At 45.9% G+C, this 26,566-nt stretch overlaps 1 protein-coding gene across 2 annotated transcripts in view; it reads left to right on the top strand.

Annotated features, from left to right (window-relative positions):
* Nucleotides 1-26,566, top strand: part of cttnbp2 (cortactin binding protein 2) — a 97,805-nt gene that overhangs the window by 41,770 nt on the left and 29,469 nt on the right. For both annotated transcript variants that reach the window (XM_040133160.1, XM_040133161.1), the window contains exons 3-6: nucleotides 7,926-8,156; nucleotides 14,475-15,906; nucleotides 20,545-20,841; nucleotides 24,781-24,880. In XM_040133160.1, the coding sequence (XP_039989094.1) occupies nucleotides 7,926-8,156; nucleotides 14,475-15,906; nucleotides 20,545-20,841; nucleotides 24,781-24,880 (2,060 nt within the window). The remainder of the gene's footprint in view (nucleotides 1-7,925; nucleotides 8,157-14,474; nucleotides 15,907-20,544; nucleotides 20,842-24,780; nucleotides 24,881-26,566) is intronic.

The following is a 26,566-nucleotide window of genomic DNA, read 5'->3' as shown; positions in this document are numbered from 1 at the left end:
GACACTGACCCGCTGTGGCTGAAACAAAAAAGAACGCAGGAGGGCGGGTCGAATCATTGACCCGGCGAGCCTCGGCACGGGCGCAACCAGCGGCACGGTGGCCGACGGCAGGCGCTGATTAAAGGGCCCGCTGCTGGAAACCGGCACCACTTAGGACTATTTGCACAATAAACCACTGGGACTATAGTGGCTGTGATCGTCTGTTTAACAGCTTCTAAAGGTGTTAAAATGTTTCCAGTGAAGTCGCTAGAGGTCATCTTTGCAATGAACATCACTGAACATGATTTGACTTTGAGTCTTTTTTAGTATTGTCACAATAACACAATTTTGATTGGGGTACCAGTGCGATTATATTAATCAGCATCTAGCAATGTGACAAAACTAAAATGATTTTAACCAGCAGGAAAAACACTGATTTGCGAAGCTCGGTAGCAACATTGGCACATAGGTTTTAATTGTAGTGTTTTGTCTGTAGTGACCTGTTTGTTGTTGTTTAGAGGTTTAATTAAGGCTGGAACTACAGATTATTCTCATTATTATCAATCTATTGACTATACTTTCAGTTAATCTAAATTTTTTGTCTATAAATTGTCTTTTTTTTTTTTTTTTCCAAGTTAGACCATCAAGATCTAACTTGGAACCAGGAAGCGTTTTGTGCTTTTGCTTAAATACTGATTGAAACAATTCATTGATTATCAAACTTGTTAATTTGCTGTTAATCTACTAGTTAATCATGTCAGCACCAGTTTTAACTCAGCCTTGAAGTTAAATGTCTTAAATTAGCTCTTTGCTTAGCTAGCTGCTTTGGACTTAGCACTTCTAGGTAAAAGGGACGTGGATGGGTGAGAATCTTCGGACGTACCTCCACACACACATCAGCACGTGAGTTTTCAGGACATTTGAACTAAGCTCAGATGAGGTTCTTTTCACGTTTCTTACACTCGGTGAATAAAGAGAGCAGAACACTCTGCTGCGACGAACAGCTGGCGGAGAGAAGCTGAACCGATGTCAAGGTGTGATTCATCAAGGATGTCTGTTAGGCCTGATTAGAGTGTGTGCATATCGTATTACGGCCGTCTTTACGCCGTCTGCAGGACTTTTTGGAATACAACATTAGGCTGGAATATTCTTTTCTCATCCCATTGCTTATTTTTTTTTCCACCCCCCTAACCCTCTGCCTTTGGACACCGAACCGAGCAACGCCTCGAGCATCAGAGACTTGAATCGGGCACCCTCAAGCACTTCCACCTCTTTCGATTTTAACTGTTTGCTTGTATATTTTTTTCGGGACACGAACAGCTCCTCGCTTTGGACTGATGATTTTTTTTTTTTTTGTTTTTTTTGTCTCTGGGCTGGATTAGCTGCCAGCAACTAATACGACATTCACATAGTCAAAGAATGGAGTTAAATGAGACGCTTGAATGCTCGGTGATCTTTCCTCCGCCATGGAGAGTTTGGAGTACCCTCTTCTTCTCTTTGCTGTGGGGCCTTTCTTTGTCCCAGTTGCTAGGCTTTTTGCTTTTTTGTTTTTCTGCTTCACTGCTCCCTCTGTCTCTCTTTTCTCTGTCTGACTTTATTTGTTGCCACCGTCCTTCCTCGCAGCGTTTTTGTCATTTCTCCGCCTCTCTCATCTGTCTTCCTCCGTCTTCCGTCTTCTCTCGCAGCGATCCGATCCATCACTCTTCCCTTCGCTCTCTTTCTGGCTGTGTTCCCTGAACCCTCTCACCCACTGAGTGCAGCATGCCTGTAAAGGTTGATGCTAATAATACTGAGATATCTCAATCAGAGCCCTCCAACCTCGCTGCACTTGTGAATACAATATAGTTACTATAGTATTTAAACCAGTAGGTGAACCATCGTATTTAAACCGTATTAAACAGGGACTGGTGGAGGTCTCAGTTGGCTGCGGTTCACACTGTGGAAGTGAAACATGGACGTTTTGAGTTTATATCCCTCCCTTCATAATTGAGACGCCGGCAGTATCTCACCGAATGATTTGTAGTGTATCTTTAGAGTTTCAGAGCCATTTGCTGATGTTTCTGCACAGTTAAAAAGGGAAACGCACACCGTTGGGGCTGTGTCGGGTTGTGTGTTTTGCCACCTGCAGCAGACACTGGATGTTTTGTGAAGATAGCGCAGTCGCTGGGATGTGTTGGTCCAAAACTAATGTCTGTTTTTCTGAGAAAAAGTTGGCAAAGAAAACTTAAAAATACAATAAAGCAGGGTAGAATTATATTCATTAAATTTCATGATAAGGTTAAAAGTAATCAAATAAATTTGTGGTAAGAATCAATAAAAGCCAGGATACAGACCAGGTCAAAAATAGGCACTCAAGGGCCTTTTACAAGCTTGTTCCAGAGCTTTCAATCACGCCTTATGATCATCATCATTTAAAAAAAACAATTGAGGAAGTCCTTTAAGAACACGAGATACAGTTGAAAGCTCTGGAGAAATCTATAAAGTTTGTGTAAGTGATTGACAGTATGCACCTGTCAATAAGACTTCTTTTCAAAAAGTTTCAAAATAGTCACAGTGAAATTTATTAGAATTTAAAGACATTAAATAAAAGCGCAACCTCCTTTCTGTCAGAAGCTTCGGTCCAAAACACATCACCCTGCAAAACCTTTACTGGTCAAACCCGACTGTGAAGTGCAGCTTTCATCTAATGACATCCAATGGATCTATGGGATCAATAGAGCCTCAGGGGAGCTTAGTGTCCGACAGCTGATGAAATCTCAAAGGATTCAGCTCCCCTGGCCCTAACCCGGGTGCTGTAATAGGGTGACCCATGACCCCGAGCCTCACGACGGGGAAAATATCGACCAACCTTTCCACAGCTCCGAAACGCGGGGAGCTAAATTAGGGGAAGGGTTTGCTTGCGCTTGGTTTCTAAGACGAATGTGCCACGGTTTGCCTGGGCGTCACTGGCAGAAGACGCCACCAGCGGTGGACACGGTGACGTAAGAGAGAGAAACTAGGAGAGTTCCTCAGGAGATGTTGGTGATCGTTAAATCCAGGGCTGCAGCTACCCAGTTATTTTCATTATCGCTTAATCGGCTGATTATTTACTAGACTAATCCATGAATCATCTTGTCTATAAAATAACAGAAAATAGTGTAGAGTTTTTGATATAATATGCTATATTGCTTTATTCCCTCAGTCCAAGTTGATTTGCCCGACCAAATAGTGTAAAACTCAGATATTTCATTTACAATAATGTATGATTTTTAAAAAAAAAAACAGAAAAAAAAAAAAAAACCCATCAAATCTTCACATTTGAGAAGCAAAAACCAGCAAATTATTCGGATGTTTACCGAAAAAAAGACTAAAATGATCATTCAGTCCTTAAAATAGTTGCTGATCAGTTTTCTATTGGTCAAATAAAAATCAATTCATCAACGTTTTACAGTTCTAATTAAGTCCTTTTTGGGGAAAAAAAATTAAATGAAACTGCTTCGAAGACACCACTTCAAAAAAGAACATGAAAAAAAGACAGAAAAGAAAACCAGGATGGCAATTGAAGGAATGTTGTGTTTGGCAAACAGAATCTAAATGACGACAGCTCCTATTTAATGGGAAAACCACTGCATTTAAAATGTTTTTTTTTTTCTTTTCTTTTCAATCCTGCCCATACTCACCAAGTAACACGCTTAAACGACCAAAAACCTTCAGCCTGATAATTAATGAGCCTCATGTGGAAGTGAAGAGCAGCAGCCGGAGGACTGGGAGCTGTAATGGTCTCTGGTCCTGCGTAAATATTTACAGGAGGATCCTGCGAGTTGAAGGGCCATTTAAAGATGGCACTGCCTCTCCGCTGATTATTTACTTTGGACCTCTGCAGGGGACTCCCGTCGGATTGGTTTTTGGATGGTGCCTTCACTGCTGCTGGATACTTCAGCGTCAGTCTGTTAAGTTCGGAGCTGACCGATTTGACAATTTCGATAACTGAATAATTGTTTGCAAAAACACCAAAGGTGTCCTAGTTCTAGCTTCTCATTTGTGTTTTATGTGATAGTCAATATAATTTTAGGGTTTGAACTCGTCCTTGAAGGGACAAAATAAGTTATTTGAAGGCACCAGCTTGGGCTTTAGTAACAGGCATTTTACACTGTCTCTGACATTTTTATGCACCAAATGATTGATTGCTTGACTGGGGAAGGTTAGTTTAGTTCTTGGTGTTGACCAACTGGTAAATTTAGGCAGAAGGTTTCTAATTAGTGCAGGTAGCGTCTCCTGATTTCGTGTAGTTTCAGATGTTTCTCAGGTGATTAATGGTCGACTGTGAACGGAGGAAAGGAGACAAGGCCAACACAAACACACCAAAGGGGTGTGTGTGTGTGTGTGTGTGTGTGTGTGTGTGTGTGTGTGTGTGTGTGTGTGTGTGTGTGTGTGTGTGTTAGAGATAAAGAGGTATTTGGAGAGAAATTTCAGCTCTGTTTCCACACCAACCTCTTTATTTTCCCTGTTGTCACCAACTTCTTTTGAATTATTTTCGGTCTCTCTTTCTCTCCCTCTCATAGTTACATGTTGGTCTTTCTACAGTTGTGAGGACGCTCATTGACATAGTGCATTCCTGAAACCCGAACCCTAATCCTAAACCTAAACCGGATTCTAACCTGAACCCTAAAACCGAGTCTTAACCCTCAAATTTGCCCTTTGAGTTTTGAGGACAGGCCAACATGTTCTCACAGCGATGTTTTTTTTCTTTTTTCTTCTTTCTTTTTTAAACCAAAATGTGTCCACACCACACAATCAAAGAGAGACATGTACACACACACACACACACACACACACACACACACACACACACCTACCTTTCCTCTGCGCTGTGTTTATGTTGGCCCGCTCGCAGCCAGACATCAGCATCAAGCGCCGCCTCAGTCTTCCTGGGACTCGCCATCAATCTTCATGCTCTGTGCTCTTTGTGCGCGCTCGTGGGCGTGTGTGTGTTGTTTGACTCTCCCAACGCTCCTCATCTCCTTCTTTGGCGAAGCATCTCGCAACACCTTCCTGCCGTTTGTTCCTCGTCGTCCCCGCTGTCTGTTCTTCGGTCTCTCACGCTCTGGCGCTTTGTCTTTTTCTCGCCTCCGCGTTTGATTTAAATGTCTCCTGCCAAGTTATGTAATATCCCTCCCTCACCGACCTCCTGTTGCTGATAGATTTGAATCATGACTCTCTTGAATAAAACCGCCTGAAACTGTTACTTAAACACCTGTAGCTGACATTGTGAAGGAGAAAAGCAGCCCGGCCGCTTAACGGTGCAACAAGTATTTGGCCATGACAAAAGAGTCGACTTGAAGAGTTCATCTGAAAACCTGCTTCAGCCAGATTTGATATTTTCGGTCGTTCTTCTTCCCGTTATATGAGAACTGCCTCTCAATTTTAAATCTCTAGCTCCGTCTATATAGTGTTTCCTATGGGTTTGCAGCTCGTTGATTTATTAGTGTATTTCTGCAGCCGAAATGATTCTTGTCAACGTCTCATTCTCTACATTCTGCATTTCTGCTTGTGAGGAATCTGTGTCCGGAGGTTTTCTTTCTTTTTTTTTTTCCCCCCCGGAGTTATTACTCTCTCTCACCACCACTTATGGTCAGAGGGTTTGGTCTCCGTGCAGCTGCTGTATTGCAGCCAAGTGGGTTTTGGTCGGGTATTATTTGACTGTTGGAATACCGTGAGTGGTGATCTGGTTGTGGTCAGGATGTTGAAGGGCAGCTTTGACAAGGCTAATGTTACCCAACTGCACACAGGGCCGACCGATGCCAGCTTCTGCTTGAGGCAGCAGCTTGGGCAACGCTGGACTTTACATAAGCTTTGTCGCATTTACTAATCCATAGGATCTGATGTAACGAACCCTCCGGCACCTTTCTAGAAACCGGGCCGGGATGCTGGAAGTGGGAGGTTGCCAGGGTCTGAGTGTGTTACTGTGATATCAAACCAGTGTCCAAGAATGCACTTTTTGGAGTGCCTTCCATGGGAGGAGCCAAAAATGATTAATGTTCATCTTCTCCCGCCAACTTCATTTTTTAAGAAGCAACTAAAGATGTCATTTTGAAAATACAGGCCTGTCTGTTGCTGTAACTGCACTGTATGTAGCGTAGTTGCAAGCACTTATTGCCTACACACTATTTTTCCCCAGGAAGAGTATGTGTTGCCTGGCGAACGCAAATAAACATTAAACCAACCCGTTTTCAGTTCAGGTTTGAGTGCGCGTCAATTGTCATAGTTTTTGGGTACAACAAAACGTAGTCCTGTCTCTCCTAGATATTGCATCTTGCTGAAAATCAGAAAAGCCACAAGGTGTAAAAGATAGAGACATAAATAAAAAATCTGAGTAGTTGAAATGCCATACATATAAAGTATACACCTATAAACCTGGTGCTAGACAACAGCGGATCAAGTGTTTTGATGTTAAACCTGCTCCTTCGACCCACACAGTGGATCTATTTTTGTGTTCTTGTCTTCCTTTGTCTGTCTATCTTTGTCGTGCTTTTACTTTGGTCGTGTTACACCTGCTGTGTCTTGCCACATGGGAAGGACGTAAACTTTCACCCGAATGTGGGCGTCCACTCGTCAGGAGGAGCAGTGTGCCCGAGTTGCGAGGCCGCCTTGCATCCCGGCCGCGCGACCGCCCGTTTGATGCCGAGCTGTTTTCCTCTTGCCCTCTTGACCTGGTTGCGTGGCCAGCCTGCCAAATAAATACTGGACAATGCGGCTGATGTCTTTTTATTAACTCAGAGAAATGAGGGGAAAGTTAGAAAGTTATCGGTGGGATGTTTCCAGAAGTTACACATCAGATTATTCTGAACTTTAGTGAGCACATAGCTCTCTGCCAAATGATGAGTTTGCTATTGCTGTTTTCTTTGATTCTTTTTCCTTTTTTTTTTTTTTTGCCAGAACCGTTACGATGCGTTCATGTGCTGCGCGGAAAGCTTGCCATCTTGGGCTTCCGGCTCATCGGCTGAACTTCATTCTATTTACATTCTCTTGGAAGGCAAAGCTGGGAGATGAATGATAAACATTAGAGGGTGCAGCTGTGCTGTTCGAGACTTTTTCAGCCATGATGGAAGTCTGCAGTCAGTCAGGGCTCATCTAGTTAAATGATCCACAAAGGATTTTTTTTTTTCTTTAGCATTTGGCAGGTGCTCAGTTTGGGCCTTGAATGAACCCATGATACCTGGTCTGGCTGCGATACCCAAGATCACCATTATGCCGTAATGATACCACAAGCCCCCTGCCTTCACCATTGACCAGCTCAGAGGACTCCATCACCCGTCTCCATCTGTCTGCTGTGCAACCTGAGAGCAGGCGGGCCTGCTGCAGTGCTGAGAGGTTGTGGAGTCAGGCAGGCGGGCTCACAGCGGTCAGGGGCCAGTGGTGGGGAGGGGGTCCGCGGGCCGAAGGAGGGCCTGACGGACCGAACCTCCTCCTGAACCACAGGGCAGTGGAGGGAGGGGAGGCCTGGGGATGAGGGCGAGACTTGGTCTGCGTGCTGAAGTTCCTTGGACTTACAGTGAAGTAGGGTCAGTGTTAAAGCCTTATTATAACCACAATATCAATTTGCTCTCTTATTATCTGTTGTTTGACGTCAGCGGACGCACTCACTGAGGTCGTTTAGGAACACGAACCTTTCTATGAATGACAGGCTGCAGAGATCTTGAGCTGAAGCTGGAGAATGGCACGACAAAATGTGAAAACTGAAGTTTGTTTTGACTCATTTTACAGTGGTATCCCACATATTTGGGAAGGTTATATAAGTATTCCTTGGGTGGATCCCAACCTGTTTGTTTTGTGACCCCACCAAACGCAGTGATGTCTAGATGTTTAAAGTTCCCGATCTAAATGGGGTCGGGATGGGGTCAAAATACATTTCAGTCATATGGTGAACAAGTTAAGTAACGTTCTCTCCCCTCCTCTTCTTTCCACAGGCTCAGAGGAAGGAGGTGTTTCTCCAGGAGCGATACGGCCACTACAGCCTGACCGACCCCTTCCTGGCGCTTCAGCGGGACTTTGAGTGCGGCGTCCCCGGGGGAGACGCCGAGCGGCGGCCCCTGGGCTCCAGCCCCATCTCTGTCCTGGAGGCCGTCATGGCGCACTGCAGGAAGATGCAGGAACGTATGTCGGCCCAGCTGGCTGCTGCTGAGAGCCGCCAAAAGAGGGTAAGACACCAGACAGACACCAGGGAGGAGGAGGTTATGGTGCAGATACCTGCTAACTTTGCCTGTTCAGAAATAGTTTCAATTGTTTGTCTGTTTGCTTTTTAATTAAACTACACTTGTATAAAATCTGTTGCGCACAGGAAAGTTGCAAGATGTAGGGAACGAGGAAATTGCATGCCTGTCTGCGTGTGTGTATTAAGGTTTTTGCTGTATGCATGGGTATTATATGAACGTGGAGGATAGGAGTGACAGTGTGTGTATGTTGCGTGTGTGAACTTAATTCCTATTTTCTGGTGTGTCATTTCTATTTTTGATGGTTGACTGTGTGCGTATACGAGTGTGTGCTGGTCCCAGGTGTCTTTAGGATTATGTGGCCCTGATTAAGTGGGCAGCCAAATGTCTGCTATGGCTTTGTCCCATTCTCTCTCTCTCTCTCTCTCTCTCTCTCTGTCTCTCTATCTGTCTCTCTCTCTCTCTCTCTCTCCTTCTCTGTGTTGAGGAACATGGATGTGTGAAAGTGTTTCAGTGTGAGCCTGGCAGAATGAATGTGGGTGAGTAATAAAGAAAATACTCTGTGTGTGTGCGTGTGTGTGTGTGTGTGTGTGTGTGTGTGTGTGTGTGTGTGTGTGTGTGTGTGTGTGTGTGTGTGTGTCCCGTACTTGAACTCTGTAATAGTAACAGAAATGATATAGTTTTGAGCCAAATGGAAGCTTTGTAACCACACAGACATAGATGAGGAGTTATGGAAGAAGGAAGGAAGGGAGAGCTAGGAGTTGGCTGATTGGACAGGAAAGCTGGTTAAATAGATTTTGGGGCTGTGGTTAGTGTGTCTAAGTGTGTATTTGCTTCCATCCATTAAATGTGAATGTACGGTATCTCAGTTTTTATGTGGGTCAGTTCTGGGCGGATTGTGGCCACTCATCATGGTACTCTCGCTAGTGCTGGGTACCGGCACCAAAATGTTTTTGTTACCTTAGTCTGGGGAATAAAAGCACGTACTCTTTTTATTTTTTTATTTTTTATTTTTTTTATTTTAACCATATGTGCAGAAAGCATCAGTGTTATAGAAGTTTGCCTACATAAAATATACTGTAGTTTGATTTGAGAAAACTTTCCTGATATATGTAGATAAGGAAATATGATCACGTAATAAGTGGAAACAAGCCTCAGTTTCTGACCTGAACTGTTTGACATACACTTTCCATACTCTGTGCTTTTCGATACTCGGTGCTACAGACACATTGCAGTCGATGCGAATGGAGGAATGGTGCAGCTTGGACTGTGTTCAGGATTTGGGATTGCACCAGCCATTCAAAAATCCATTACAAAGTTTGAATTTTAAGTCCTTCTTAAATTCTTCTTCTTTCACATATGTCTTTTGTAAATGTAGATATTTGTCCATGTCTGCATACATGAAGAAATAATGCTTTCAGGTGAAGTAGTATTCATACAGTCACTGGGTGGGAAATATCCGATTATGCTAATCTGACGTTATTCACTATTTCAGTCAAATTTTATCGTCATAGCAATTTGTAATTTGAGGAATGTTGTAGTTTATCAAGTTTCAGGGCAGATATTTCAAACTTATGCCATATTTTACCCCCTTTACTCCTCACCGTAAACGGTAAAACGGTAAATCACTAAGCTAACGTTAGCTTTGTCAGCTGGTTCAGTTAGCTACACAACGGTTACACGTGGAAGTTACTGGGCGTAAATATTTATCGACAACTAATCTCCACATAAGAACTGCTCTCGTTCAAGTTTTAATTTTTGTATAGCGTGAAACTTCTCTCGGCAAACGCAGCTGAACAAGTCTCAAGTTTGGACTTATGAACGGCTGGTGCAGGCAGCTGCAGGTGTTTAAATCACAATGATTGGTCTGGTACAGACTTTATAATACATTTCTGGACATGGAAAGACTTTAACTACCACACTGACAATTATGTTTTGATGACGCTCAGCAGGATGAGGAGTACCATCAGTCGGAGGTTTCATTTGGTGAGTTTTTACCCCTGGCGCTAACTTGCCTCTTGGGTGATCGGATCACAAGTCGACAGCGCCAAACATAAGTTTAAGCGACCGCCGAGACGCATCATGATCCGATCGCCCAACCCACTTACTGAGGTGGGTCTGGGACGCATTTGACCACTTATGATTTGTAGTGTAAACGCTAATGCGTCCCGACGCGTCCCTGACAAGGACGTAACAGGAAGATGCGTCATCAACGCAAGACGTGGTGGTTGTTTTGGTGACAGTGTGCCGCGCCAACGTTCTAAAAAAAAAAATGGAGATGTGCACTGATGTCTGTCCACCCCTAGATTTTCTGTTTTGTTTGAGCAGACACTCACCATGTCTGTTAAAGTCATCTATTGTCATTTCAGAAAAGCCTCATTTTTTTTCCTTCCCCACTGGAACACAATACCACATTTTTGATTTGGAAAATGCCATTTTTGGGTTGTTGCAAAGAATTACGTATTGAGGATTGAAGGCTAAAATGAAAAGGAAAAGCTAAGTTTTCATTTTAATCAGTGTTTCGGTGTCTACGTCAGTGCGGACATGGTCATGGACGTGGGTTTTCAGTGTTTGGTTTGGTCAAAACCCAGATTTGACCTGAAAACTCCAAAGGAATCCCTGGCATCTGAGCCGCTTCTCTGTAACCACTCTCAACAATGACCAGAAACACAGCTATGCACGACAACTTTGACCTTGAGGGGTTTTGGTTCATTTGACCCCGAAAAATGTGTGTAAGAAGAGAGGCAGCCACCGCAAAACAACAGTTTACCCTCTTTAGCACAGAATGAATCGCCACAATGTCACCACAGATTACACAGTTGTACCTAAACTGTCAACAGCAGGGTACGAAGCCGTCGGGCAGGGATAAGTGGTTTCGTTGAAACCTTTTAAAATGACCCATGACACATCAACAAACCAACACTGCTAAAAGACAGAGGCTCAGTGTACTCGGAGGGCTCTTCTGGTTGCTGGGTAGAGGGAATTTCTCCAGGATTGTGTGCGCTATCTTTATCCTCTCCATCCGTTTCCGCTCTTCTCGTGCTCCTGTGAGCAAGCTGTTGAATTATCCATGAGGTCTTAGGCAAGCTGACGGCAGGCAGGCATCTGTACGTAACTCACCCTGAATCGGTTCATGGGCATATAATGAAGTCACCCCCACTCCCTCATCTCCTCCTCCATGAACTCGGAGAAAGACGCCCCCCCTTGTTACGGCAGTGACGCTCAAAACAGTGACGAAGGAACGCTGTATTTGTCGGTTTTGTGGGTAAACATGCTGCCAACGTGTTTTGTTGTGAGGCTGAATTTGGAAGCAAGGTCACGACCGCCGGTGCTAAAATTCCTCTTTCTTAGAATAGTCCTCAGGCCGCCTCCTCCGCTTCCTCCTCCTCCCGTCCCCTATTCACCACAGTAGCCGAATAGGCTGCTGTATTCTGCCGGGATGCTAGCTGACACCTCAGTGCTGCAGCTTTTCAGGCGTAACGATTGGATTTTTTAAATTTTTTTTATTTAAATCTTTATTTAAATATTTCATTAAGCAGTGGAGGATCTCAGGTATCTCGACAAAAATGAGTTCTGGTTCAATGTCATTATTATTTCACTCTGTAGATGATAGCAGAATGAGCTCATGCATATGGATGACAAGTATGAGCAAAGACTCTGCTGTGGTAATCGTTGCGGTACTCAGTGGGGAAGGTTAAGCCCTTCATTATGTTGCATTAAATCATATCAAAGAAAGAAAACATTCTCAGAGGAGGTTTGTCTTGGCAGAGCGTTATCAACTAGGATTTCTAAGTCTGCATTCAGGCTTTACAATAACACATTGCCTTTTTGTTCAGTTCAATGAGAACACTGCATTGGCACAAGGGTGTTGATGTCCTGCACAAAAATTGTGTGTGTGTGTGTGTGGGGGGGGGGTTTGATCCTGGCTTAGGTCTTGCCATAGCAGAGTTCAACATCATCCACCGAGGAATACAGGTAGAATACCTCTTAGCTTGTAGCATTGTGCTAAGTTGACAATTTACCTATCGTGTGTGAAGATAGAGTAGAAATTACTGAGCACCTGCTGTGGGAACTCTCCAGAGTTTTAAAATCCCTCCTGCAAGAAAATAAACAGATTGTAGTCGGTCTGAACACGGCCTACTCGATAAGTTAAAGAATTCTAAAGCTTGAAATTTTTCTATTTCAGGTCCCTGTCCTTGACTCAAAAGGGGGGAGGGGTGTTGCTCTGTCTGCGGTTGCAACGTGGAGGTAGTTACCCAGCTGCGACTGCTAGTGGATGACTCGGCAGCTCCCAGTGTGGAGCCGGTGAAAGGCTCTTAATGCGCTGTCCTGATTAAAAGTGAAATAAATTTTGTGAGGTGACTAATGGTTGGGATACGCTTAAACAGAACGAGCGTAAATGATGCGTAGTCCGACCACATCAGAAGGGCAAAAGTGTTAATAGGTGTTCTGGGCAGCCACACTCTAAGGTTGGGGGGGGGGGCTGCCCATCCTACAGAGGTGACTGTGCAAATATGTGAAGTAACAGCGCCCACTTTTAGACTGTCTCTCTAGAAGGCATTCATAGTGTCACAGGAACAGAAGAAGCTGTAGAAGAGACCTAGAGAGAGTAGTTCGAACCCTGCTTACCCTCTCACCTCCACACACCTGGCCAATCGCTGCATGAAGCGGGTGTGAAAGTCGAAACTGCTGATTTTCTGTTGGAGCGTACCCTTTTTTTTGTTTTTTTAAGACATTAAGAAGCTGAAAGCTTTTAAAAAGCTTTTCCCGAAGCGCATTTGGGTCACAGTGTCGTCAGCGGCTTCTAATACTTAATTGACACACGCAGTTTATAAACTTGTCCTAATCCTGCCTGGTTTCAGACTTCGCTGCCCAGTGTGTCACCGCCTTCACAGCATCCCCGAATTTGTTCTTCAGAGGCATTAGGCTGACTTACAACAGACATAATCCCCACCCAATTAGCAGCTAGTCGTAGCACCTCCTTTTGAGTAACAACTGGCGTTCCCCCGGCGCTCCCCCCTTTGCTTATAAAACCCCACGCTCCCTCCTCAGCATCAGCTGGTGGTGATATGTACTCCCTGAGGGTTAAGAACCGGGGAGGCGGAGAAGTAAGGGAGGACAGGGGGGAGGGGGTCTCGTTTGGGACAGGGGTGGCGGGGAGTCGACTCTTTTGTTTGAGGCTTGTCAGAGCGATGCGGCAAGTGGGCGGAGAGCTCCGGTTAGGCCTGTTACCCTCTGTGAAACCAGCTCCGAGCCAGCAATAGCAGCAACGCTCCCGATATAGAAGCCACGGCTTTGACAAGTCATCGAAATTCAACCACATGAAGAGACCGTGTCTCTGAATAGACGAATTGTACTCTTTTTCCCAAGCCACCCCGTGGATTAATGAAGTGTCTATCTGTGTAAATTTGTGCTCATCCATCTATCTTTCCTGTCTGTTTAATCGAGCTATTTTGTCTGGCCCATCTGATTAATTCTGAATTGTCTAGGCCTCCTGGAGAAAATTCGTCGGGCTCATTTTAGCTTTGCGACAAACGAATTACTCGGTTTTCAAACATGGCTGGTTGCATAACCCACGCGGTTGCAAGCAGTAGAATTTTCTATCTCATACTCCAATAACAGTCCAAATTGAAACACTGTGTTGTTTTTTTTTACCCTACGTTTTTGTTTTTATTCCGGTGATGGACGATATTGTCAGGATGCACGATGGGGGAGACAGGTGGCAACTGATGTATGTGAAATACTGTGTGTCTGTGAGAGTTACTGGATGTTTGACATACATGTGAGGTTCACGGAGCTTGTACAGTCTGAAAGGGTGGTGGCTTGACTGATTTTTGCTGAGGATGTGTGTTCAGAAAGGGAAGGAGAAGTTACATGTGTACAGTATCACAGACAATCTGTAACCGAAGTCGCCTGATAGCTTAGTTGTGCGCCCATGTATCTGCTCACATAGCAATTACTTTTATCAGCAGTTAATTTGTTGATGTATTTCTTTCAATTAATTTATGATATAAAATATCAGATGACAGAGATAAAAGCTCCCACGTAGAGAAAAGCAGCGACTCCTCACATTTCAGAAGCTGCCTGTAAATTACTTAAACAATGAAGTGATTAAGGAAAATTTGTTGACCATGAACTTTCTGTCATCGATTAATTGACAAATCATTTCGGCATTAGATACAACTGATAGACACAACTGGATACACACAACTGTGTGTTTGTGTAGATCTCCCAAGCCCAACTCAGATAACTGAAGCCCAAGTTAGGATCTCCTGGTACCCATTTTTTTTTTTTCTCTTCTTCCAGTTGGAGATGGAGAAACTGCAGCTCCAGAGTCTGGAGCAGGAGCACCGCAAGCTGACGGCGCAGTTGAAGGACGAGCGTGAGAAGAACAAGCACATTGTCATGATGCTGGTGCGAGAGTGCAAGCAGCTTGCCACACGGGTGGTAGAGGAGTCGCAGCGCTTCGACGAGCTCCAAGCTCGCCTGGACGAGGAGAGTCGCACCTCTGGCCGGCTGCAGGAGGAGCTGAGCACCGAGCGGCAGCGTAGCCAACAGATGGAGGCCAAAATGGAAAAACAGCTGTCAGAGTTCGACACAGAGCGGGAACAGCTGCGCGCTAGGCTTGGTCGCGAGGAGGCCGAGAGCCAGAGTCTGCGGCAGCAGGTGGAGCAGCTGCGGACTGAACTGACTGATGGGAAGGATGCTGCTGTGACCCAGCCTGCTGCTTCTGGAGCAGAACCCGCTGCTGCCACCGGCACGCCACCCAAACCCAAAGCTCTGACATCTGTTTCTGTAGCCACAGAGCCCATTAGCTCTCGAGCAGCGTCTTGCCAAACGGACCTGCCACCCAATGAGGTGGAGGGTCCCAAGAAGACCCCCCTCACCATACCCGTCAAACCAACCCCTGCCAACTATGTTGGCCTGAGCCTGCCAAAGACGTCTGGCCGGGGGATCGTCCACAGCAGCTCAGGAGGACTGGCACAGACAGAGAATGGCTCAGAGGGCCAAGCCCCCCACGGCTTACCCAGCGGGGTCAGCCCCCGTGTCCAGGCGGCCCGCTACAAGTTCCAGGAACAGGACCAAAACGGCACGGCGTCCCAGAGTCCTCCAGCCCGTGACCTCTCCCCCACCAACCGTGACAACTTTGCCGCCAAGCAGCAAGCCCGTCACACCGTTACGCAGGTTCTGTCGCGCTTCACCAGCCCTCCAGCAGGAGGTGCTGGACCCCTGCGCCCAGGCCTGCCCCACTCTGCCTCAGAGGGAGGCCCTTTTCCCGGTCGCCTGAGCCATCCCATTGGCCTCAAGTCGCCTACGGTGGCCAGGATCGACCGGGGAAACCCTCCTCCTATCCCTCCCAAAAAGCCAGGGCTTTCCCAGACCCCCTCTCCTCCTCATCCACCCATCAAGGTGGTGGGGGACATCGGCCGCTCCCCTGGGGCCGGGCTAAAACCGGCCACGCCCCAGCTGCCACCCAAACCTGCCCTGGACCTGGTACCAGCCCTGACGGCCTCTCAGGTGGGTGCCTGCCCCCCCTCCCGCTCCCCGGGGCCTGGCCGGGGCCCTCAGCGGCAGCCGGCAGCAGCATGTGCAGAGTGCCCCCCCGTCATCAGCCCTGCCACCACTGTCAGTAGCCCCTCCTCCATAAACCCCCCCTCCACCTCCTCCTCCTCCATTAGTGCTCCATCTTCCTGTAGCCCCCGTACCTCAGCAGGCAGCCCCCTGGCAACAGCATCAGGTAAAGGGGCTCCTCCACGCTCCATCTCCCTCCAGTTCTCCCCACTGCCTCTTTTCTTCGACTGTCTTTCCACGGTGCTAGCCTAGCTAGCCTAGTGTAGTGATCAGGTCCCAGGGAAACTGGTCTAACCACAGGAATGCAACGCAGAATAGCACACGGGTCAATTCAGTTTATGTCACTGACTCTGTCCCTCAACCCTAAATAACCTTGCGAGATCCGATGTTGCTCACTGCCTTCTCTCTCCACTCATCTCTCTTTCTCTGCCCTTAATGTGTCCTCCCTCTGGGCACCTTTTGTCTCCCAACTTGTCACGTCAGTATCAGCAGTGGACGCTGACAACATGTCGCCGCTATGTGCCTGACTAGAGGTTAGACATGTCGCAGCGGAAGGTGCGCGGCAGGGTGAATTGAGGCAAAACCAGACAATTTCCCCTCTCGTTTACTCAGATTGGTCTGTAGGCCTTCCTACCAGTAACCCCTGTCCTCTCTGAAGCTGATGCCAGAGGCTGCTCTCTCTCCTTCCCTTCCCCTTTCTCGTCCTCCAGTAGCATGCCACGACCAGCCTTCCACTTCCCGCACTCTTCCTGTTTTAGCCTCCATTAACTTGTCCCACTGGTCTCCTGTCCACTCCGCTTCCTGTGCCATCGACAGCACTCTGTATGTAATTTAGTCGTTTGATATAAATGGTAGCATTTATATTTACCTTGTCATGTGCCTGTGGTGCTAAGCTTGGTGTTACTGCGTAGTATGATTGAAGAATAATGGCAGTTTATGACAACTTGGGTATTATTTCCAAAGTCCAGGGCTGTTATTTCCATCAGTAAGAATAACATCGTATCCGCTATGATCCAAAACATTAATTCCTCGGATCAGGGACTCCGGCGACATCGGTCAGGTGGGAAAGCAAACACGTGCGGTCAGGATTTAAACGAACCCCCAGATCAGACGAACCGACTTGGAAAGAGAGAAAACAAAGGCCAGCAGAAATCATTACCCAGGCTGTTGCTCGCAACCGTCTATCACGGTTTCACAGAATAACTCCTCAGTTTCAGTTTTTTTAACCCACGCTACTTGCTGTAAATCGTCTGCCATCAGTTTTCCCTGTGAAACGAGAGATTATCCGCGACATTTCGGTCTCGCTCACTGTCAGTATTGCCTCCAAATAATTTGCCCTAACAGCTGGCCTGTGGCCTGACAGCTCATGCGTCTTGCCCAGTCCTACCTCTTGTTAGCGATGTTGGCTCTGCTCCAAGCTATAATATCTGAAAGAAAAGATGGTGAAACTTATAAGGAAAAAAAAAAAAAACCAAGTTGTTATAAACTGGAATTATCCTTAAATATACCTATGAAATGTGACAAACAATGTCTGCATTTTTGAAATTCCTGTGCTTTGCATGCAGATGTATCATGATTGAAAAATGATATAGCCGCGCTAGCTACTTATGAAACAAAGTTTACCAAATGTGCCAATGACGATAGAATTAAACTGACGTGAGAGAATTCCTTAAGAATGTAAAACTTGAAAGAGTTATACAAAGATTTTATAGATGGTCAAAAAAAAAAAAAAAAAGATCTTCAGATTGGCTGATGTGGCCATCGATTAAAAACGTGTGCGCTACCTTCCAGCTGTTATTTACTGACATTTTAAAGGTCAGATCTAAGTGTCTGTGAGTCTTAAAGTGATCGTATCTTCGTTAGCGCGCGCTGACCCCAAGGAGGAACTGTGGTAACACCAGTGTTGCAGACCTTTCGGATTTCGTTCCGTTCGATCGCAGCATCTCCCGCGTACAAATCTGATAAAGCTGTGGGGTCCTCTGGGGAAATTCTGCTACTTCCCAGACATACTAATCACAATTTCAAGCCAGGCCACAATCTCTCCTGTCAGCAGCCAGAAATGTTTTCATAGCCTTTGTACTTTTCCAATTCCCCACCACCACCACCACCACCCACTCAGACAGAAAGCGCAGCCGTAACGGCTGCCATAATCCGTGTCCTTGAGATTCTCTGCTTCACTTTTTCCTCACTCTCCTTTGTGTCTCTTTTTTTTTTTCCCCATCTGTGAGAGAAATGCCTGCATTCTCGCCGTTCTCTAACTCATTTTTATCCTACCCAGATCAGAACCAGCCATGTGAAGCCATGGTTAAAAGTAGCACCTCTAGACTTTAGCCTGACACCTCTCAGTAGAGCCTAAGAACTGTTAAGTTAATAGTTTTAGCAAAGTTGTTGGTTTTAGTAATGAAGCCCTTTTTTCTCTTCTTTACTTCATCATTTTGTCTGTTTGCTGTGCTTAATCATTTAAAATAACACTGTGTAATGGCAAAACTGTCCTACTAAATAATGTGTGTATTTGTCCACTGTGTGACTAATGTGGACGAGTGACTGCGCTGACAGATGAGTGCGGTCCATCATCTCGCTGATACTCTGATGCGACGGCAGGCCCCTTTGTCCGGGCTGCGGCACGCTTCACGTGCCGATTAAATGATAGACATTTTACTAGAGGGTTTCCTGCATTTCCACAAACCCCTTGGAAAAGCTTTGAATTCAAGTTGTGTTTTCGAAGGGCAGGGGAAAAAAGTTCTCAAATACAACGTATATGATCTATCACCACAGGCAACAGTGTTCATGAAGGATCTAAGAATCCTCTTAACATCTTATGTTTGGGATGTTTTGTCCTGTTCTGATTTAGGACTTAAATGACTTAAATGACCAAATAAGTTCGGACTTAACTAATTTATTTTTCCGTGCAACATTCATTCACGCCGCTTGAATTTTGAACACACACGTATGCGATTTCCTGAAGAGGAAATTTCCATTAACCTCTTAAAACTCTGCCGAACACCACCAACCCCCCCGGTGGGTTGGTCTTTACAAGCTTGTGGTGTTTGGCAACTAACATCGATGTATTTCAAATTTCAGCGGTGATCTCAAAGTGTCCAAACACCAAATATGTCAGGCTGAATTTCAGATAAATGTGTATAAAATGAAAAACGGTTTAATAGGCGGCCCTCAAGACATGGCATTGTGGCCTTGAACGTACAGTTCAGTGGAAATGACTTTGATCTGCAATGAAAAAGCATGTACAGAATATATATATATGTATACATATACATATATATGAGGGCTATTTTTGCAATAATAGAAACTAAACATTAAAGGACATTTAAGGGGGCAATCATTAAATAAAATTAAAATAAGAATGCTAGAAGACTTGTAATTTAGATGTTATTTTTCAAGCCACAGGAGATCTGAAGGGAGAAATCATTTTAAGGGTTTGTAAAGCGAGTAGAGTCTTAAAACCACAGTTTTCCTGGACGAGTTCCAGCTAAGGCTGAAATAAAGCCTCAATAAGTTGCTTTACCTGTTTACCCGTTTCCTCCCTAATCCTGCCATCATCCTACCAATTTGTTCGTAACATAACCAGCCACCACACGGAATTTAGCCCAAAAGAGCTTCAGGCTACAGAAACCAACTGGGTGGCTTTTTTTTCTTCTTTCTTTTCTTCCTTTTTTTTTTTTTTTTTTAGCGGTTTGATATTTGATATCAGTGGGGCTCGGGTGACTAAATGAAACAAATGCATTGATCTTTACCAGCAGAGTAGTTAGCATTTGCTGATACACGCACTCCTTGAAGTTCAGGCCAGTCAGTTTCCTACTCAGAGGCAGATCATTCGAGATGTACATATTTAAAAGAAGATGCAGTGTCAGTTCTACATCATAGTGTGTGTGTGTGTGTGTGTGTGTGTGTGTGTGCTGCATTGTTCAGACTTTTCTACTCTTCGTGTGTCGTTTGCTAGTTAGTTGAGTAATTATGGGTATTTCTTACAGTCGATAAATTGAGAAAATGATCAGGAGATCAATCCGTAATAAAAACAAATATTAGTTGCGGTCCTATACAAAAAAATATCAAAACACACAACCAGCTATTACAGTAAAATGCTGAATAAACATTACTGCATCAGTAATAATAATTTAATGATATAATAGCAGAGGAAGAGTCATAGGGACTATTTTACTGCAAATGAGTATCTTTAATACTTTATTACTTCAAGTACATTTTCATGATGATACTTATATACTTTTACTTAAGTAACACTTTCAGTTCAGGACTCTAACTTGTAATGAAGAGTTTTTACAGTGTGACGTTAGGATTTTACTTCAGTAAAAGCTCTAAAAACCTCCTCCACCACTGGAGTTGAATCTTTGATTTTGGCTGAACTAGTAATAGAAACACTGAAGGCGTCTTCTGCCTTATTTTAGTCACATTTCCCCCAAATTCAGCCTGACGTATTTGGTATCTTTGAAACCTTGCAATCTCCACTAGAATTAAAAAAAAAAGGAAAAGAAAAAGGCAAGCAGGGGTTAATACAACCACTGGCTCCTTTTTCTACCCTGAAAATGTTTATTTATTAACTACGACTCTAACATCCCACCTTGCTCACACCCGCAGTTCAAACAAGAGAGAATGTCCTGCAATATGTATGGATCTGAGGTGTGTTCTCCTTCCCTTCCAACCCGTCCGCCTTCTTAAAACCCTGCCTCTCCCATGCTCAGCACTTCTAGTCGCTTCCTCTTCCTCCTGCTCTTCCTCCTCCTCCTCCTAGTTTAACCTGTGCTGCTCCTGCTCCTCCTTCCCCCTGCAGGCTGGTGTCCCTCCGTAGTCTCCTCTCTAAGTGGCGGTGGGCCTGCTGCCCTGGACGGCGGGCGCCCCCTGCTCCTCCAAGCTGCTTCCCAGGGAAATGTCACTTTATTGTCAATGCTGCTTAACCAACCAGACCCGACCACCACCACCACCACCACCACCACCACCACCACCACCAACATCACCTCTACCACCGCCATGGAGAACAAGCCCAATCATCTTGACCAAGACCACCACCTCTACCACAACCACAACCAAACCTCTGCCTTGTTTGCTGCTGCTCAGAACGGACACACAGGTAACTGGCGTTAAATCCCTCAGTACCGGTTGGCTGATTAAAGGCACCGCGTCAGCTACTGTACGACTGAGGACACTGAGGTCATAAAAAATATCCATCGCGGTAAAACTTGATGGATTTTTTTTTTTCTTTTTTAATCAAGCTTGCTATGTTTAATACCAGTTAAAAATAAAACAAAACAAAGAATTCAGCATTTCCAAGTCAGCGTTGTCTTCCTGTAGTGAAAAGGTCTTTGTAACTAAAACTAAAAGCTTTTAGATTTTCATAATTAAAACCTTTTACAGGCTTAAATTTGGGTGGACCTCAGTATATCCAGAGTCTTGGCTGCAGTCCTGAATGCAGATAGAATATTGGGTTTGTCAGGCACAACTCGTACAGTCTGATGCAATCCAGGACAACTCTGCTTCTCAGACCACTATGAACGTTTTAATCTGGTGGTCAGGTGTTTGTGTTGATTTACTATCCGCTAGAGCAACGTCAAGGATCAGTATTGTTGCCATGGTTACTTACCGTTTAACAGATAAACCAACGCACTGATACGGATCAGTGCCCGAGCTGTCGACATCTTGGGTCTTTGGGTCTGAGGGGTAACATACCTGCCGCTGAATCAGAAATTTAAATATCGCACCTTTGACCGTCCACAGCACAGTAGCGAATCTATACATATTAAAGAGCATAGGTTCAGCCCAGCGGGAATAGAAACCCTGTCTGCGACTCTCTGAGCTCTGACTGAGCTCGGAGAGTAGCATTTCAAGGAACACCCACGGGCTCGTATTGATTATGGAGTGATTGATAAGCAGAAGGCGGTTCACCGAAATACAGGGAAAAAGGTTTCACGCGGGATTGATTGATTTGATGGAGCATGGCTGATGTGCGTGAGGGAATAAGATACCTGAGCCAATCCTTACAGGATCATAAGACGCCACCATAATAAGGATTGTAAAGTCTATAAATAATTAACAAAGGTGTGTGTGTGTGTGTGTACACATCATTACATTGTGTATTTTTTTCCCCCGCTATTCAGCATTTTCCTTCTAACTGCACAATAAAGAAAAAGAGAAAAGGAAAACAAACGTAACCCTGGATTCAGTAGGACAGTATGTTGATTGTAGTTTGCTCTCGTTTGCCTTTGCCGAGCTTTATTTATAAATAAATAAATAACTTCCACGTGATCAGTTTCTTTAAATAATCAGCAGTTAGGGTTTACAAACCGGAGACAACAATGGAATTAAACCTTTCCAGTGTCAGTTGCTTCAGTTAGTGCGGTGTGTGTTTTCACCAACCCGCCGGTCTCCTGGAGGATCGTGCGTTCACAGGGGCCACGTGAGATCGAGTTACGATGTTTATGATGCGGCATAAACGAACTGCGTAAAGGCTCCGGAGTTTTGAATTAACTGCTGCAAACATACCTGCCGTGTGATGCTTTCCCTCGTGTCGGCAGCCATCACAGAGCGGCTTTTGACCGAGGGCCCGAGAGCAAAGGTCCTTTTCTCAGGTGAGACTACGTAGAACCGCACGAACAGGAAGCAGAGCGCTGCCGAATCAGAGCCCGTTGCTCTGTTGACGTCCTTTTTAAATGGAGAGAAGAGGGTTTACATCGACAAGAGACTGGACACGTTATCAGCCTCCACAAAGGAGATTTTTCTGTCTCAGTCATTTGGTTGCTGCTCTTCTCTTTTGCAGCGACTCACTGTGTTAATGTCATGTGAAAGAAACCTTCAGAACGAGCACTACTCTGATGTTCCAGGCATCAAACCTGTGACATTTCTGCCCCCTCATACAGATTCTTCTTCCTCTTCCCACGGCTAACAGTCTCTCGCGGGAACGGGGTCCGAGATTGTAATTTTTAAGCTACGTTGAACGTGAATTCGGGTCCTTGTTGGTTCGGTCAGAGATTAAGCTTCTGCTGAATACGCACGAGGAATCCTTAAGGTTAAGCGTTCAGATTGAACGGGCAAAGCAAAAAAAAAAAAGCTGTAAACACAACATCGACACATCACATTATAGAGTTGATAAGATCAGATAGGGAACAACACTGGCTTTCATTTGGATTCGAATTTTTGCGTCTTCCAATATTCACTCTGGTTTTTGCTCCGTTATGGTCTCCACCGTCGCCCGAGGGAAATGTCAGGCTCTTACCGCTACGTTCGCCCTCTAGTTGCCAACAGTTACTGTACAGTGGGTTTGTCAGATATCACCTAAAAACAGCCGCCCGCTGCGGACGAAAACGACGCTACGGGAGCGTTGGACGTGAACTAAAGCAGTAAAGTTGTGGGACAGAAAACCAGTTGGGGGGGGGCTGCAAAGTCGGGGGGGTTGATTCTGTGTAGGTTTGACCCCTTTCACATGCAAGTATTGATGTAGTCCATTGTTAATGGATTATGGATTATAGCATCTTTAAATCCCAATTTATAGTCACAAACATACCTAACGTGAAAACACTGAAACACAATTATGATGTTTAGTAATTACACACACACACACACACACACACACAGAGCACAGGATGCGTTTCCCTGCTGGGATGTGTGGTAATACTGTCAGTCGAGGGGCGTTGATCCATGAACACGACTAATGCAGCTGAAGGACAGCTGTACTTGAAGCTAATAGATGGGAACGCACAGAGAGGACACACACCGGCACATTTACACGTACACACACACACAGACACACTCACACAAATACAGGCCTTAGTCCTCGGCCCATCAATATTTCATTGTCCTTCACGCCCCCCCCCAACCGTGTCTTCCTTCTCATCTGATTGTTTGAGCCACGCTTACCTCTGTGCATTTCCCAAACCGACGAGACAGATGTTTAAACATTTAGACCACACACACACTGTGTGTGTTTGTGGTTGAGTGTTGGATGTGAAACCCCGAAATGCCACGAACCTTCCCGTGATGACGGGGTAATGTATTCACCGCGGCAAAGGGACGTACCGGGCTGTTCCCGCTGAGACTCGTTATTCCAATGGGCCCTTGGAAGCCGATGCGCCCTGCCGCGATTGCGTCGCTTGTACTTATCCGCAGAATACGTGACACTGTTTTTTTTTGTACACGTGCACCGGCGAGAGCTGAAGCCCCGCTCCACTTCTGGCTCAGCCTCCGTTCCACTGGCTCTCCGGTGATTCGGCATCACTTCCCACAAAAGGTTTTCTTTCATAACCCCCTCTGAAAAGGAGGGAGCGTTTTAACGGAGCTCTCCGTCTCCACTCGGAGACACGTGGGTGCTCTGCCGTCGCAGTGGAGAGTAAAAATTGAACGACTCGTCGTTTTAACAAAGATAAAGAGCCACTGCTGTGGTTAAGGCTCATGGGAGATGTAGTGCGGGGACGGCCAAGGCAGTGATTGCTGATGTATCGCTGTCGTTTTAAAATGAGGGGGTGCTGACGTTTTGCTGTCCATTTCTGGTTGTTTCAGAACAATTGGACAGAAAAAAATATGGCCGCACTGTATCGTGTTCAGTCTTTTCGGACGAGCTGGCGAAAGAAACCCGGTGTGAGAGACTGCATTGTCCGGCTGAGGCTAGTGGAACAGAAGGTCTCCATAAAACACCGGAGCAACTTCTCAAAAACGATATTTAATAACGGAAGCACACGTGACCCGGCACCTCAGTAAAAGCTCTCTGCCGTAAATTGACTGACACGGATTATTGAGGTTTTTTTTGCCCAACATCACCACACCATCTACAGCATCTACAGTATCCATGGCAACAAGCGATACCGGCTGCTAGGCTCTATGTACCGTGCACGTTGTTCGGCCACTTTACTCTGAGATGTTGTAGTAGCTTTTTATGATGTCGCAGACTCCGATGATTGGACTTTGTAAATTCAGCCTGCATCACGTCTACGGTTGCGGAGCTCACGTCCACGTTTCCGGGGCGCACAGCCGGCACCGCCTTGTCACCTCTCTTCCTCTTTCTCCGTCATTCCCCTCTCAGAGTGTGTGAAGCTGCTGCTGTTTTCGGGATCGCCTGCTGATGTTCCGGATGAAAACGGATTCACATCCTTGCACTTGGCCGCCGCCCGCGGCCACAGCAGGTGAGCTCGGACGGGGAACTTCCTCTCGTGGTGCCGTAAGTTCTCCCTCCTGACCGGCCAGAGAAACGGGGCGCCCAACACACACACACACACACACACACACACACCACAGTCGTTTTTAATACGTGTGATTACATGGTATCGATTGATAGTCATTCCCTGAAGGCTTGTCGTAACCTTAACCATAATCACTTCGTGCCTACAGCCCTAAACTTAACCATAATCTAAATATAACCACTTAAAACGTGGCTCTGTTAAGTTTAGTATCAACTAGTTGATTGTGTCGCCCGGAAAATGTCATTGAAATCGAAAAAATGGCCCAGGTTGATTTAATCTAATCGCTTGTTTTGGCCTGATCAACCGTCCAAACCCCAAAGATGTGTAACTCACAGCGACGCGAGAGAGAATCATCATCGCATTTGAGGAGCTGGAACCGGCAGCTGTTTGGCATCTGACCTCAGTAATCGACACGAAAGGTTAATTGATTGTCATGTATTTTTCCGGCGATCGCTCGACTCATCGATTAATCAATCAGCTGTTTCAACTTTAATTCCAGCTTTGACCAAAAACCAAGCCATGACCCCAAAACACACCTTTATCCTTGTTGGGGCCCATCGCTACGATCCCTTTGGTTAAGTGTTACCTGTTGTCCAAGAGCCTTGATACCGTTCTCGACTTGCGTTTTTGGGACTCGACCTCTCTTACTGAATCACATTGGCCCCCAAAATCACCGTGCGTGTTGGAGATTCTGATATGAGTAGTGTGTGCGTGTCTTTTTAAAACTGATCACTCATCACACACACTTTGCTGCGAGACAAGCAACAGCTGGACACCGCCGTGTGTGAGATGTGACCGCTGGGCCGATGCCGGTGACCACGCGGTGCCAAAAGCAATGCCGGCACGTACTGCGCGGCACCGTCATCTGGCGCTGGTCCCAGCTGAGCCCCGGGGGGCTTTGGGGCATACGGTACGGACCGTCGGCACGGGGTGATTTCCCACAGCTAAAATAAACCCCGGTCCAGCGCTGAGACCGGGGCGGCTGCCCCTTAATGCCCGCCGCTTCCATTTCTGCTGCTCGGTGGTTTCTCCTCCTCAAACATCAGCCAAGCTCGCACCATTTAACTATTAACGACGACGGAAACAGACGCTCCCGCACTACGCGCAGTGTCAGCTCTGATCGTTCGTATCGATCCTGACGCCGGGCTGAATCCCGAGCCTGCAGCCGGAGAGGCTCCGTCAGCCACGGCGGGGGTGTGCGTGTGCGTGTGTCGGCGCTTGCCAGAAGAGCCCGATGCCCAGGACCAGCTGGGGAATGCGCGGTGCTGTAATATCTGATCACAGGGTTATTTATAGAGCGGGATTATCTGAAGGCATGCTGACACACGCGCACACACACACACACACACACACACACACACACACACACACACACACACACTCGCGGTGGGAGTTTATTTTATGGGGTTAACTGGTTTTTCGGTGGTCGTGACTCAGTGGTCGCGTTAGCAGACAGGATCGGTTTTCCTCGGATGATCTGGGCCACCGTCATCCTCGGCTTCACCATTGGTGGAGGGCTGACTGATGTCTTCCCTTGTCTCTGAACAGGTGGTGTTCATAGTCTAAACTTAAACGTGTGTGTGTGTGCGCGCGTTGATTCGTCGCCCTTGTTTCTTTGTCTCTAGGTAT

Source organism: Xiphias gladius, chromosome 8 (genome assembly GCF_016859285.1).
Source record: "Xiphias gladius isolate SHS-SW01 ecotype Sanya breed wild chromosome 8, ASM1685928v1, whole genome shotgun sequence".
Taxonomy (NCBI): domain Eukaryota; kingdom Metazoa; phylum Chordata; class Actinopteri; order Istiophoriformes; family Xiphiidae; genus Xiphias; species Xiphias gladius.
This window is presented reverse-complemented; position numbering and strand designations above follow the sequence as displayed.